The sequence below is a fragment of the Coloeus monedula genome, assembly GCF_965178545.1.
Source record: "Coloeus monedula genome assembly, chromosome: 21".
NCBI lineage: Eukaryota > Metazoa > Chordata > Aves > Passeriformes > Corvidae > Coloeus > Coloeus monedula.
This window is the reverse complement of record NC_138801.1, coordinates 9,644,778-9,658,533: the sequence shown is the minus strand read 5'-3', so window position 1 is coordinate 9,658,533 and position 13,756 is coordinate 9,644,778. Positions and strand designations below refer to the sequence as shown.

Sequence of the window (13,756 nt, the reverse complement as noted above, 5' to 3'; positions counted from 1 at the left end):
TCACTGTGCTCAGAATGAAGGGGGTTTTTTTGTAAATGCTTACCCTGATTTGTGGCACTCGAGGATCAGCTTTAGTGGATCTCTGACTAATACCAAAGCACGTCTGAAAGGAAAATTTACTTCTGCAAGACAAAGGCTTTTATTAAATGTGGCATCCTTGTACCACAACAGCAGCTCTCCCTGGCCAACAGGACTTTCCAGGCTGAAGAACAAGTTCAGCAATGCTTTTGTTGACGTACTCTTTGTCCTAATGAAGTGCTTTGTGGCTCAATGGCTCTACCAAGATCCCCCATTTCCTCCTTCAGGACATCTAGCAATGTCTGAGAATTGGCCAGTATCTGGGAAAGAAATAAAAATAGCTTATTTTTACATAAACTGTTTCTCTTATCAGTTCCCTTCCAATTCAGCTGATCTGCTTTGCAGCAAGAGGGCTCTAATTCCTGGTGATGTATCATCCTCACTGTGGGAATATCTATGGGGCAATTTCCCTGGTTTGTGTTAATATTCTGAATATGAAAGGCCTTAAACAATTTATCTGCCTTGGAGCACGAGGCAGAGAACTTCCTGAAGCAGACCGGGGGGTTTTGGTTGGTTTGGTGTTTTTTTGGTTGGTTGGGTGGGATTTTTTAAGGGAGCTTCGGTGCCTGGGCTTTTTAGATCACTACTAAATTGTGCTCAGCTGACCCAGTTTCAGCTCTCTTCCACTGTTAAAACTGCACATTTTGGGTTTCTGACTTCAAGACTAACTCAAATCTACACTGGCCTTATGTCAGACTAAATCTGTTATTAATTTACCCCTATTTTTAGCTCAGTGTGTACATAATCTAACATCCCTGCTTACTATGCTCTAGGCAACAACATAATTTAGGAGACCTTGCTGCCTGTCCATCTCACCAGTTAAAAATTTTAACACAGTGGACAATTGTAACCAAATGTGATGGTTATAGCCCCAAAAATAATATCTCTTCCTGTGAGTTTGTGGAAATCACCAAGTGATCAGAGAGGAGCTGAGGGAAGTGCCCCACAGGACGAGGTGCTGGAAGAAGGTGAAATCCTGTGGGGGCTGGCAGAAGGCAAGGAGTGATCACAAATTAGGGATGTACATCCCAAGGGAAGGAACTTTGTTACTGGTTTCTGTCTGTAGGACATCGGCATCTCCTCCTTACTGCCTCTTTCTACCTCCTGTGAGTGTCAGTTCATTTCAATAAACAGGAATTCATCTGTAGGCTGGGAGTGTGGCTTGGATCTCAGGTAAGGTTTCTTTCAAAGGGGCTGTTTGTTTGTGTACCTTAGAACATAGTTTTTAAGCTTTTAAAATTTTTATGTGAGTTTTCCCCTTCACTTCAAACTATCAGGTCTTGAAGGAGGTCGACGAAACAGCTCCAGCCTCATCTGAAAAGTGATTGTCATGGGAAGGTACTGACTTTGGGAGAGCTTGGCAGTAACACACACAGGGAAGGTGAAAAGGTTAGAGCTGTCCTAGGAACCAAAATGACACTGCCAGCCCTTGTGCTGTTTGCCTCCTTCCCACCCCTTTCTGCCCCAACAATTTGACTCTTTTAATGACATTAGTGCATTAAAGATGAAAGAAACTACATTAATGTTGGGCAGGAAGAGTGGCAGGCCAACAGCTCTATCAGCACCGTTGTTACCTGCGTGAATTAGTGCGATTTTGGGTCAGTGTCATGGCTCTGGTTTCCTCCTTTCCCCCAAACTATGGGTGTGAGATGGTCATTTTTAGGGGCTGTTCCAAAAGCCATTTTTGATATATTTTGACAATAAACTTTGCCCAAGCCCAAGCAGCACCAAAACAAACCCCAACTCAACCCTCTCATGATGGAGTGTGTGCCAGCGCTGCATCTCAGGCCCAGGAAGTTGTTTTGGCTGCAGTGCTACAACCCAGGGAGGAGTGGTAGTTCATCGAGGGGCTCCCAACCAACCTTCAGGTAAATACAGACCCTGAGTTCACATATATGTGTATATATATCCTAAACCTTCCCTGACAGACCATTAGACTGGAGCGCAGGGAAAGGTTCTTCCCCCAGAGGCTGCTGGGCACTGCCCAGGCTCCCCAGGGAATGGGCACGGCCCCGAGGCTGCCAGAGCTCCAGGAGCGTTTGGACAGCGCTGCCAGGGATGCCCAGGGTGGGGCTGTTGGGGGGTCTGTGCAGGGCTGGGGTTGGACTTGGATGGTCCTTGTCCACTTCAGGATATTCTGATTCCGTGATTCCTACGGGTCCTGTCCCTGATCACAGACAGCAGCGATCGCTGCCGTCCCTCCTCCTCCCCTCACGAGGAAGATGCACACTGCGCTATCCCCTCCTTTCCTCCAGGCTGAACACACCGAGCGCCCTCAGCGCTGCTCGCTGTCAGTACCTGCCCGGAGGCCGAGTCCATCTCGGCGATGGTGCGGTCGATGTGGGCTCGGGTGGACCGGAGCCCCACAAGGCTCTCGCTGGTGTCGAACAAGCGCCGGGAGAGCGCCGCAATCCGCGCCTGCAGCCGGTCCCGCTCCGCCTCCTCGGCCCGGATCCGCCCGCTCAGCTCCTCCCGCCGGGCGCGGAGCTCCGCCAGCCCTGCGGGGCGGCACCGTCAGACGAGCCCGCTCAGCCTGCCCGGCCCCAGTCCCGGCCCCGCTCACCCTGCCCGGCCCCAGTCCCGGCCCCGCTCGCCCTCCGGCCCCGCTCACCCTCCCGCAGCGCCGCGTGGTGCCCCCGCAGCGCGGCCTCGGTGCCGCTCATCGCCGCGGCTGGCGCCGCTCCGCCCCTTCCTGCGGCCCGAATGGAGCTCTCGGCCGCCTGGCACACGCTCAGCACCTCGCTGGTGCCGCCCGCCGCGCTGGGGCTGGTGAGAGGGGACCGCGCGGGCCCTCACGGGTCGCTGCGCTCCGCCGGGCCCGGGGCAGGCCCGACCCGACCCGACCCGCCGCCCCCGGGATGCTCCGGCCGCGGCTCCTCCCCGGCCGGGCCTCTCCGGCACTGGGTCCGCGGGGCGGGTGGGAACTGCCGGGGCTGGGGGAGGAACGGCCGGAGAGGCCGGGGCTGGGGGAGGAACGGCCGGAGCTGGGGGGCAACGGCCGGAGCTGGGGGAGGAACGGCCGGAGCTGCCGGGGCCGGGGAGGAGGGGAAGGGGCTGCTGCGTGTGCGGGGGCGGTGTCTGCTGGGGGCTCTCAGGGAAGGGCCACCGGTCCAGCCCTCAGGCTCCTCATCACCCCAACCAAGAGCGGGACCAAACGGCCACAGCTTCTCCGGCCGTGCTGTGGCTCTGCTCTCAGTGCGTCCGAGGAGGCTGGCGTTGGCTAAGGAAGGGTTTTGCCCCAGAGCTCGGCGTTTCAGGCACCCAAGGGTGGCTCGCAGCATTCCCACCAGCACCTGTGTCCTGCAGCGGCCACCGGCAGGGACAGCAATGCTGCGTGCGGGTGTAGCCCTGGGAGGCGTGCGCTGGGCTTCCAGCGGTGGGCTGAGACCCCGGCAGGTCGCCGTAGAGGAGCAGCATCCCACCGGTGCAGTTTGACAGCGGAGTTCCTGTGTGCTCCGTCAAGTGCTTAACTCGCTTCCCCTCCGCTTTCCAGGCAGCCCCGAGGCCCGAGGCTGCGGGGCCGCTGCAGGATGCCGAGCTCCGGGCAGCCCTGGACGTGCTGCAGTGCTACGACTTGCACTCCGTCGTGGAGGAGTGGTTCATCGAGGTTCTGCAGACTGACCTGCAGGCGAATATAGCCCCCGAGTTCTGGAACTGCATCAGCCAGTATGAGAACACGGCCGAGGAGCCCCAGTGTGCTGCGCTGCTCCTGGATGCGTTCAGTCTGCTCAAGTGCCGCCTGGAGCCCTACCTGAACAGCCTGGAGCTCCTGGAGCAGTGGACCAAGGCAGGCCTGCTCCTGGGGACAGGTGCTCAGACGCTACAGGAGAAGGTGTACACCATGTTCAAAGCTATCCTCTTCTTCTCCACGACCAAATCCTTCCAGGAGATGATCCAGCAGTTCTATAGCCGCACATTCAGGATATACATGCGGCAGTGGAAGAAAGGAGAAGATGGAATGAATGAGTGTGAGAGCAGCATGAGTGAGACCGAGCAGGAGAGTGACCCAGAGGAGGGCGGAGGAGAGGGCCCACTCTGTGCAGGCTGCAGCAGCAAGAGGGAGCAGTGCTGGTGCCCTGAAGCCATGGAGCAGTTCCAGCAGCTCAATGACATTCTGTAGGTATCTCACGGGGTGGTGGCTGTCACTCAGAACAAGGGAGGGTCTGCATGGGGAGCAGCAGCAGGTTTTACTGATCCCTGAGAACAGGAGGAGTTGTGTGAGGTCAGGCTGTGTCATGGTTCTGGGTAGAGAACTCAATACAGGCTTTCTGCTTTCAACTGGTGGTTGGACAAGAGCAGATCTTTAGACAGAAAGTTCCTCTCCCTGGATGTGAGAATATCCTACTCTTGCTCTGAGGCCTCTGACCACAAAGAAGCAAACCAGTGGAAGGTGTCCCTGCCCATGGCAGGGGTTTGGGCTAGATGATCTTTAAGGTCTCTCTCAACCCAAACCATTCTATGATTCTATGAGACTCCTCCAAACGGAAAAGCTTTTGATGGCTATAAACAATCTCTGCAAGGAAGATGAGATAGCAGTAGTGTCATGTGTTACGTATGTAGTGCATCTGTGTGAGCTGTCAGAGCATGTGGACTCAGCTGGGCCTGCCTCTGTGGAATGTACAGGGAGGGTGGTGCCTTCAGGTATAAGATTTTCTTGATTTGCTTGTGCCTTTGCTTCCCTGTCTCCTGACGGTGTCCCTGTGCCCGCAGCCGCCGGCTGAATTTGCTGGAGAGGGTGAGCGCCGACGCCGTCACCACCATCTTGCACAGGATGATTGAGGAAAGGATGGAGCAGCGCTGCCGGGGGGAGTACGAGCACTCCTTCCTCAACGAGTTCCAGGAGGTAAGGCAGGCGTGGGGGCAGTGAGAGTCCATCCTCCCTGGGAGATGTGCAGCTGTTGTTGGTTTTTATCAGTGCAGGCTAAAAGCAATTCCAACTTGAAACACCTGGTCCAGGGCTATGACTTCACCACCCCTGGCAGGAGAGGTGGTTAAAACTCCCTGTTTCGGCTGATGCTGGAGGGGAAGGTTTGCTCTGACCTGTGTACAAAGGACTGTCCCATTTCACCTTGTGATGTCTGTAGTAATGAGGGAATTTCTGTGGTTCCAGTTTACAAACCACAAGTGCCACCCAGCCTGCAGAGGACCCTCCCTCTGTGTAGGTGAGCCCATAATTAGAATTTCCGTGGCTGTTTTCAGTCCCCTTTTCAATTCCCCTGCAAAATAGGAAGCAAGGATGAGGGAGGATACTGTGGTATTAATCTCACACAGAGAATGAAAATCTTTCTTTGCAGCTGCTCAGTTGCTTTGCTGCAACTTAAACTAAGTTTGTGTTGAGCTGTTTACCCACCATGACTTTAAAATAAAATTATTCTCCAGGTCATGGCTCTTCCAGGACACAATCCTGAGCTCTGTGCTCCTTGACCATGACCTTGCCTTTGCCTGTGCTGGAGAACCACGCCTGCAGCCAGATTCCCATGCAAGCCAGACACCCTGGATCCCTCGCTCTTTGCCATGCCAACCGTTTTTGTTGCCTGCAAACATCAGGAATCTTTTTGTGTTTACTTCCTTTTAGTTGTTGTGCAACACTTTCTTTACTGCACCTCATGTGAACTGCTTTTGGATGACCTGGAGATTGTTTAAGGATATTTTAAGGCCACCACAGCAAACACAACTGCATTCTGCTCGTCAGATGCTGCCCTTGCTTCCGCCTCTTGTTTGGTCACAGAATATTGGAGCATGTCAGAATTAGGAAGAGATAATTTTAAGGGGGGGGGGGAAAAAAGCGCAGGCCTGGCAATCTAAAGGCAAAACAGAGAAGTCTGAGAAACAACTCACTGAAAATTACAGGTGCTGAGGGCAAAGCCTCTTTGTAGACACAGCAGCAGCTGCCTGGAGTGTCAGGTCACAATCAGGCTGTAACAGCAGCACTCAGGGAAGATAAACTCAGGGGGAAGAATGGGTTGGTTTGATAATAATTCCTTAGAACTGTGTTGCTTTGCATCAGTTATAGTCCTGTCCTTTTGTCCTTTAAGGGAATTCTTTATCAGCTTCTCCATGGTTTTGCCCAGGTGTTTGTAGTACTCAGGTTTGTCTTGGCAAAACCTGTGCATTTCTTCAGTGTTTCCTCAGTTGAGTAGATAGTTAAAAATAAACATCAGCAAACCAAACCTTGACTTAGCATTTTTGTTTCAGGCTGTCAGAATCTATCAAAAATATATTAATATCTAGCAGTAGAGTAGTAGTAGAACATCTCATAGTATATTGGTACTCAAATACTATCCCAGGAAGTAGCATATATTTGCTAATTGATGGGGAGGAGAAGGCATTTATTTTAAACACCTGGATATTGTAATTGAGTACGTTTGAAATTTGACAATTACACGTTTCCCACTAAAGCTCAAATATAAAAAAAAATAACCTTCTGATGCTCTCTGTTCAGGTTTTTATTTTATAATTCAGTGACCAGGCTGGTTTTTGGGTTTTAAGTGTCTGAGTTGGGTTGGGTATCTGTGACTCCTTGAGATGCCTTGTTTGCTTTTCACTGATTTCAGGAACCACAGACATCTTGGGCCAAGGATTGTGTAATGGGCAGTTTGCTCATTTTCTTATGAATGGGATAGTTCTGCAAGTATAGAATGGGATGAAACTCTGCAAGAATGGAATAGGCTGCAAGTTTTGGAGTAAACCCTGTCCTTTTTGGATCCCAGCGCCTGCGCACAGTCTGTGCTCACCCCTTATCTTCTCACACCCAGCTGCACAGTCCATATCCTGTATCTTTAGTTAAAGTTCCCATTCTTTCAGCTGGGCTTTCCCCAGCTATAACCCAGGCTGGGGCACATGTGGAGAGCAGCTGGGGGTGATGCTGTCCTGGTCCAGCTGCCCCTTTCTGCCAGCTGTGGTGGCTGCCTGGGGTGGGTTGGGACATGGTTGTGCACCCAGCTCTGTGTTCACCACATCTGTGTCTCCTGTCTTGTGCAGTGGATAGAGAAGGTGATTGGGTGGCTCAGCAGGGTGTTCCTGCAGGATGGCCCCTCGGCACAGTCCTCTCCAGAAGCCAGCAGCACCCTGAAACGCTGGCGCTGCCACGTCCAGAGGTTCTTCTACCGCATCTACGCCAGCATGCGCATCGAGGAGCTCTTCAGCATCATCCGAGGTGCTTCACCCTTGGGCTGGCACTGGGTGGATGAGAGATCTCTCTGATGTACCACACTGCCTGCCCCTGCCTCCCCTCAGAGCCTGGCACTGCTCCTGATCACTGCTTGGTTTGCAGATTTCCCAGAGTCGAAGCCTGCTGTAGAGGACCTCAAGTTCTGCCTGGAAAGGACTAACCAGAGGCAGCAGCTGCTCAGCTCCCTGAAAAGTGCTCTGGAAATGAGACTTCTGCACCCTGGTGGGTCCTGACACTGTGAGGAGCCTGGGCATGAGTGGGGATTTGCTGGGGGCTGGTCTGGTTTCCTGTTTGAGGAGTGAGGGGCAGTCGCTCTACCCATCACACATTCTTCATGTTCCAGTGGGCATGGCAGCAGCAGCTGATGGTATCCCGGCCCCTTTTGGCCTCATTTTTACACTATGGTCAGGAGCACAAAGTTTAGCTTTGGTCCAGGTGGGCAAAGGCCCCTTTGCGCTGTCAGGGCTCAGCTCTGAGCCTCCATTTGTGCTCAGAACTGGTTTCTCAGGCACATGGATCTGATCTGCCCCATTGCCTGGGGCAGTAGGGCAGCAAGCCCTCCTCCTCTGACACCACAGATAGAACAGAGGGCTTGGACCATCCAAACCCCTTCTACCCAAGCCATCAGTCTGTGCTGCAGGACTCTGACTTCCTCTGCTCCTCTCCTGTAGGAGTCAACACCTCTGACATCATCACTCTGTATATCTCGGCCATCAAGGCCCTGCGGGAGCTGGACCCTTCCATGGTTATCCTGGAGGTTGCCTGTGAGCCCATCAGGAAGTACCTGAGGTAGGAGGCGTGGGGGACAGCCTGACACATCCCCTTTTCCTCCCCTTCCTTCACTTCCTCTGTTTTGGTTGCCACTGGCAGGACTCGGGAGGACACGGTGCGGCAGATCGTGGCCGGTCTCACAGGGGATGCTGAGGGCTCGGGTGACCTGGCAAATGAGCTCTCCAAAGCTGACCCAGTGACCCTGGAGAACGGCCAGGAGAGTGATGATGACATCTCAGAGCCAGGGGACTGGGTTCCTGACCCAGTCGATGCAGATCCAGGTGAGATGCCAAGCCCAGCAGTCGTGGCAGCCGGCTGGTTTCCCTGGTGGGCTGCAGCCTTGAGCAGCTCATTTGCTGGTTCTCTGGAGCTGGGCTGGGCTGGGGAAGGTCCCTGTTACTCTCACACTGTTGTCTGCTGGGTTCCACCAGGGAAATCGAGCTCCAAGCGCCGCTCCTCAGACATCATCAGCCTCCTGGTGAGCATCTACGGCAGCAAGGACTTGTTCATCAATGAGTACCGCACGCTGCTGGCCGACCGCCTGCTGCACCAGTTCAACTACAGTGCTGAGAGGTGAGGCCCCAGGGCTTCCGTGGCAAAATCACCTGAGTTTTCTTCTGTCTGCTGTCTGAAGGGTAGAACCTTTGGACTCAGTCCTGTCAACAGCTGTTTGTGGAGCCAGGAGTGCCTTTGGCCATTTCCTTTGCAGCTTTGAGTTTGCCTCTAGAATTCCATGCTCAGTCCTGCCCTTTGCATGTGCTGATAGGGCAGCATGCAGGAAGCTGGAGGCACTGACACCCTCTTAGCTCCATCCCACATGTTGTGATGCCCCCCCCAAATGGAAGGGATGGGAAGATCTGTGTTTCTGAAACACAGGAAGTTCCACCTGAACATGAGAAAGAACTTCTCTACTGTGAGACGACTGAGTACTGCAACAGGAGCCCGGAGAGGCTGTGGGGTCTCCTTCCCTGGATGTATTCCAAACCCATCTGGACACAACTCTGAGTGACTGCTCCAGAGGACCCTGCTTGAGCAGGGAGGTGGAACTGGATGAGGTCCAGTGGTCCCTTCTAGCCTGAACCATTCTGGCTTTCTGTGTTCAAAAATCTGCTGCCCTAGAGGAGGTGGCTGTTCCTCAGTTGGATACCAGGAGCCATCCTGGGCAGAATGTGCCTTGCCAGGCTTCCTAGGAAGAGCACCCTTGTGCCAGGGACTCCCTTTTTTTGGCTGTGTGGTGAGGGGTGGAGGCCAAGCCAGGCTGGTCCATCTGAGGGCCCTGTGTCTGACCTGCTGTGTCTCTTTCCAGGGAAATCCGCAACGTGGAGCTGCTGAAGCTGAGGTTTGGTGAAGCTCAGATGCACTACTGTGAAGTCATGTTGAAAGTAACTTGCTTTTATTTTTTAAATCCAAATCCTGGGTGTTTGAGCCCATTGGGGAAGGGGAAGGACTTGAGGAGTGACCCAAAAAGGGTCTTTTAGGAGAGTGGGGGTCCCAGAATGCCAGTGAGGGGCTGATTTGTGACAGGCGGAAGTGCATTTAAATCATGTCTGTTTTTAAGCCCTGTGGGTTGGATTGTCAGCTCTGGGGAATGGTTGCTCTGGTGTGGCTGTCGCTCCTGCCCTTCCTGCAGTACCCTGGAGTTGAAGAGCTGGGCTACTCCAGCTCCTCTGGGGTTGGGACTCTGGAGTTTGGTTCTTTTGGAGCACTCTAGGAAGAACACAGGTGTGGAGGGCCTCCATTGAAGGCAGTGTTGAGCTGTAACCCCTTCCTCTAATGTCCCACAAATTTTTCTGAGTATGTAGCAGACTTTCAAGTAGCCACACACGATCCTGTCCTTTCCAGTGTCCCCATCATCGTTTGCAGACAACGCTGTTCACCTTGTTTAAGCCTCTCCTTCACTAAGGGTTAGCAGTGACGCTGATGGGAAGGAGCCCCCTCAGCCTGCCCTGCCTGTTCCAGGACATGGCCGACTCGCGGCGCATCAACGCCAACATTCGGGATGAGGAGGAGAAGCTCCCGGAGGAGGAGAGGCCTCCCTTCAGCCTCGTGGCTGTTATCCTGTCCAGTGAGTTCTGGCCACCACTCAAGGAGGAGAAGCTGGAGCTTCCAGAGCAGGTCAAGGAAGCCATGGAAGCATATTCCAAGAAGTATGAGAAATTAAAGGTGAGGCCACTTTAACCCTCCTAATGAAAGCTGTATACTTTATCCAGTCCCCTGGATTTAGCTGCTGCTCTGCCCACGCTCTTCCAGGGGGGTTTGCAATAACCCCGCACTCAGTGGGTTCTTCCTGCTGGGAGATCTGCTGTGAGCAGCTGCTTCCCCCTTTTTCCAGGCCATGAGGACCCTGAACTGGAAGTATCACCTGGGGCTGGTGAGCCTGGACGTGGAGCTGGCTGACCGCACGCTGTCCCTGTCCGTGTCTCCTGTGCACGCCGCCATCATCCTGCACTTCCAGACCAAGAGTGAGTGCTATGGAACCCCTGTCTGTGCTTCCTTGGGTGGGAAAGCCACGTTCCTGAGGTGGCTGGAGGCTCTGAGAGCTCTGGCAGGAGGACCAAGACCTGGTGCATGGGTTTGGATCTTCCACAGGGTCTCCAGCACCCCGCAGGGCCACAGCTCTGACCCATCTGCTTGTTCCTGGCAGTGCCTCTCCTGCCATCCCCAGCTTCCTACCAAATCCTGGCGTGCTGGGGCCTCTCCTCTCTGATCTCCGTGGTCTCTGCAGGTACCTGGACACTGACAGAGCTGAGTGAAGTGCTCAAGGTGCCCGTGACGTCGCTGAAGAGGAAGATGACGCTGTGGCTGCAGCAGGGAGTCCTGCGGGAAGAGCCCGAGGGCACCTTCACCGTCATTGAGGAGGAGCAGAAGGACCAGGTGGAGAAAGTTGTTCTGATTGACAGTGACGAGGAGGGGGACTCTGCCATGGCCTCACAGGCTGACCAGAAGGAGGAGGAGCTGCAGGTACCTGTCCCCACGATGATGCAAACATCCTGTATTTTGGGTTGGGGAATCTGATCAGGATGATGGATTCGCTTTGCACTTCGGATTCACATTTTCCGCTGCAAGTGGCTGAGTCCAGCACAAACATTTGGGTTTTGAAGTGGGTGTCTCGTGGTTAATCTCTTGGTGCTGGATCACAGCCTTCCCTGCAGACAAGTGCCCAGCTGCTGAGTCAGGGAACCATTTGGAAATCTCCAAATTGGTTTTTTTCAGTTAAAAAAAAAAAAAAAGTCTGAGACATGATTTCATATTTGAAAATAGTCATAACTTGTTTGGATGCACTCGAGCAACACTTTTTGGCACTTCTGGCTGCCCAAAAGGCTTACCCAGCACTAACAGCTGGATCTCTGCCTTCTCTCTGTTGTGGTTCCTGGACATTTCCAGTGTCTTTCCTGCCTGTGAGTCACACTGTGTGTGTGTGTTGTGCAACACAGCCTTGCCATACTGGTGTTCATCCACAGAGGGTCATGCATGTGCTGCACGTCAGATCCCACTGTCTGTGTGTCCCAGCACTCTGCTACTGTTCTTGGATATGCCCTGTTTAAAGAGCCCGTGCTCATGGCTGAGAGCAGAACTTACTGCCAGCTGCATCCCTGCCTTGTTTTTGGGGTATGGGATATTTGCTTTATGCTGTAGTGTCAGTGATTCATTGTTGCCTGTGTCCTTCTGCAGCTGTTCTGGACGTACATCCAGGCCATGCTGACCAACCTGGAGAGCCTGTCCCTGGAGAGGATTCACAGCATGCTCAAGATGTTTGTGATGACGGGCCCCGTGGTCACTGAGATCGATATCCAGGAGCTGCAGGGATTCCTCCAGAAGAAGGTCCGGGACCAGCAGCTCATCTACTCCGGGGGGGTCTATCGCCTGCCCAAGAACTGCAACTAACCTGGCAGTGTCCCTGCCCCCCTGGGCATCCCTGCCTGTGCCTCAGCTCTGCTCCAGAGTGCCACCAGCTCTCAGTGTCCTGCTGGGGGGTTCTCTGCCCTGGGGGTTTGCTGTGCCCCCTTCCCCAGACGGGTGTCGCTTTCCACACAGAGGCAGCTCAGCAGCACCCCACAATGTCTGGATCTGCTCCCCCCATTCCTTCCTCCCCTACCTGAGTGCCTGAGCCCACCTCCCTGGTTAATAAATAACAGCAGGCTCCTTTTTCCAATGATGCCAACTCTTTTCTTTCCTCTTGGCACCTCCCCACACTGGAAGGGCAGGCAGGAAACTCCCCAGTCTGCTGGGCACTGTCCCCCTTGCCTTGGTCTCCGTGTGCAGCCCCAGGAGGTTTTGGGAGGGGGCTGTTGGCTCCAGCTGTTGTCTGGGGCTCTGTGTGTGGCTAAAGCAGTGTCTTGCAGCTGGATGTGATGAGTGAGACCCTGTCCAAAAACAAGGCTTGGTGCTGTCTCGGACAGGGAGGGAACAACTCCAGGGTGCCCTTGTTTGGGACTCTTAAATTGTGTGGAATAATTTTGTTGTGGGATGAAAAATGCTTTAGATGGATGAGATGCAACAGTCCTTCAGGGCAAGCTGGTTAGTCCTGGAGAAGATCCAGTGGATTATCCAGGCCCTGGTGGGATTGCTTTGCCCTGGCACAGGTACCTGTCTGTGTCCCAGCACCACGGGGCTGCCCTCGGGGACGTTGTCCTGGGGAGCTTCAGAGTTGGTGGCACCACTCGAGGAAATTGGGTGGGATAATCACAGAGCTCCTGGTTGAACACTGTGCCCCCCACCCAGCTATGGAGCAGTTTCAGGGTTGGATCCCATCTCTACTCCACGGTGTTCAGGCTGCCTCAGTCCTGCTTTCCCCGTGGGTTTTGCTCATCAGCAGGAGTATGCTGGGAAAATCTGTTTATTACTATTATTTTCTGTGAAGCAAACCATGAGTCTCCACAGCCCAAGGAGTCTTTCCCCTCCTCTGCTGAATCTTCAGTCCCAGCCTGTGAGTGCTGTGGCAGCTGGAGTTGAGATACTGAAGATCCAGAGGTAAAACACAGGAGCAGCTGTGAGCCTAGCCTTGCATCCAGGTGTGTGAGAGAGCTGTGGAACATAGAAATCACCCCCTATTTAACACTGAACCTTGTTTTTCAGCACCTAAAGCCCACAAGGCTCTGTGGTATCCTTCCTGCAGCTGCAGGCAGCAGAGTGCAGCAGTTCTCTCTTGCTTGGGCACGTCGGTGTTTTCCTCTGCGGGTAAAGACACAATGTCTTGATCCCCCTGGGGCACTTTGCTCCAGGCTGGGAGGGGTGTGGCACTGGGAACCTGGTGTGTTCTGGTGTGAAGGTTCCTTGTGCTGAAGAGGATCTGGTAATAACTGAAAAAAACTCAGTCTGTGATTACTCCAGGTGAAGCCAAAAAACCCAAAGGGCAGCAAATCCACAATGGCAGCAGCAGGGAGAGAGGATGGACATCCGTGCCTGAGTGCCCGAGGAGCCTTTCCCTTTCTTTCTCTCTTTCTTCTCTCTCTTCTCTCTCTTCTCTCCTTTCTCCTCTCTTTTCTATTTTTTCTTTCTTTTATATTATATTTTATTTTTTCGTGAGAGAACACTGAGCACGTGGAAGGATCTGCCAGGGCTGGCAGTGGAGGTCAGTGGGATCAGTGTCTGCCAGCCCCATCCCACGGAGTGTCCCAAGGAGTGTCCGGGTGTGCTGCGGCCACAACAGGGTGGGGAAAAGGCTCCTTTTGATGTGGGGAGATCAAAGCAGCTGCCAGTTTGGAGCAGAGCTGGCAGCAGGGCTGTCCTCAGTCA

General features: G+C 53.7%; 2 protein-coding genes across 2 annotated transcripts; one reads left to right on the top strand and one right to left on the bottom strand.

Moving 5' to 3' along the window:
- Window positions 1-126: 126 nt before the first annotated feature.
- LOC309580873 (uncharacterized protein) lies at window positions 127-2,741 on the bottom strand (the record flags this gene model as incomplete). Its single annotated transcript, XM_082295129.1, has 3 exons — window positions 127-338; window positions 2,377-2,576; window positions 2,690-2,741. The coding sequence occupies 3 exons, from the start codon at window positions 2,739-2,741 to the stop codon at window positions 216-218; spliced, it is 375 nt and encodes a 124-aa protein (XP_082151255.1). The 3' UTR covers window positions 127-215.
- Window positions 2,720-12,045, top strand: ANAPC2 (anaphase promoting complex subunit 2). Its single transcript, XM_082295128.1, has 13 exons — window positions 2,720-2,847; window positions 3,572-4,194; window positions 4,789-4,921; window positions 7,060-7,234; window positions 7,352-7,471; window positions 7,921-8,038; window positions 8,120-8,301; window positions 8,452-8,593; window positions 9,327-9,402; window positions 9,980-10,183; window positions 10,353-10,482; window positions 10,746-10,981; window positions 11,693-12,045. Exons 1-13 carry the CDS (start codon window positions 2,782-2,784, stop codon window positions 11,903-11,905), a joined length of 2,418 nt encoding a protein of 805 aa, XP_082151254.1. The 5' UTR covers window positions 2,720-2,781; the 3' UTR covers window positions 11,906-12,045.
- The last annotated feature ends 1,711 nt before the right edge of the window (window positions 12,046-13,756 follow it).

Coding starts and splice junctions, on each gene's coding strand:
- ANAPC2 (XM_082295128.1), top strand. CDS start 2,782: ATGGAGCTCTCGGCCGCCTGGCACACGCTCAGCACCTCGCTGGTGCCG. Junction 2,848..3,571: donor CGCCCGCCGCGCTGGGGCTG/GTGAGAGGGGAC, acceptor TCCGCTTTCCAG/GCAGCCCCGAGGCCCGAGGC. Junction 4,922..7,059: donor TCCTCAACGAGTTCCAGGAG/GTAAGGCAGGCG, acceptor TGTCTTGTGCAG/TGGATAGAGAAGGTGATTGG.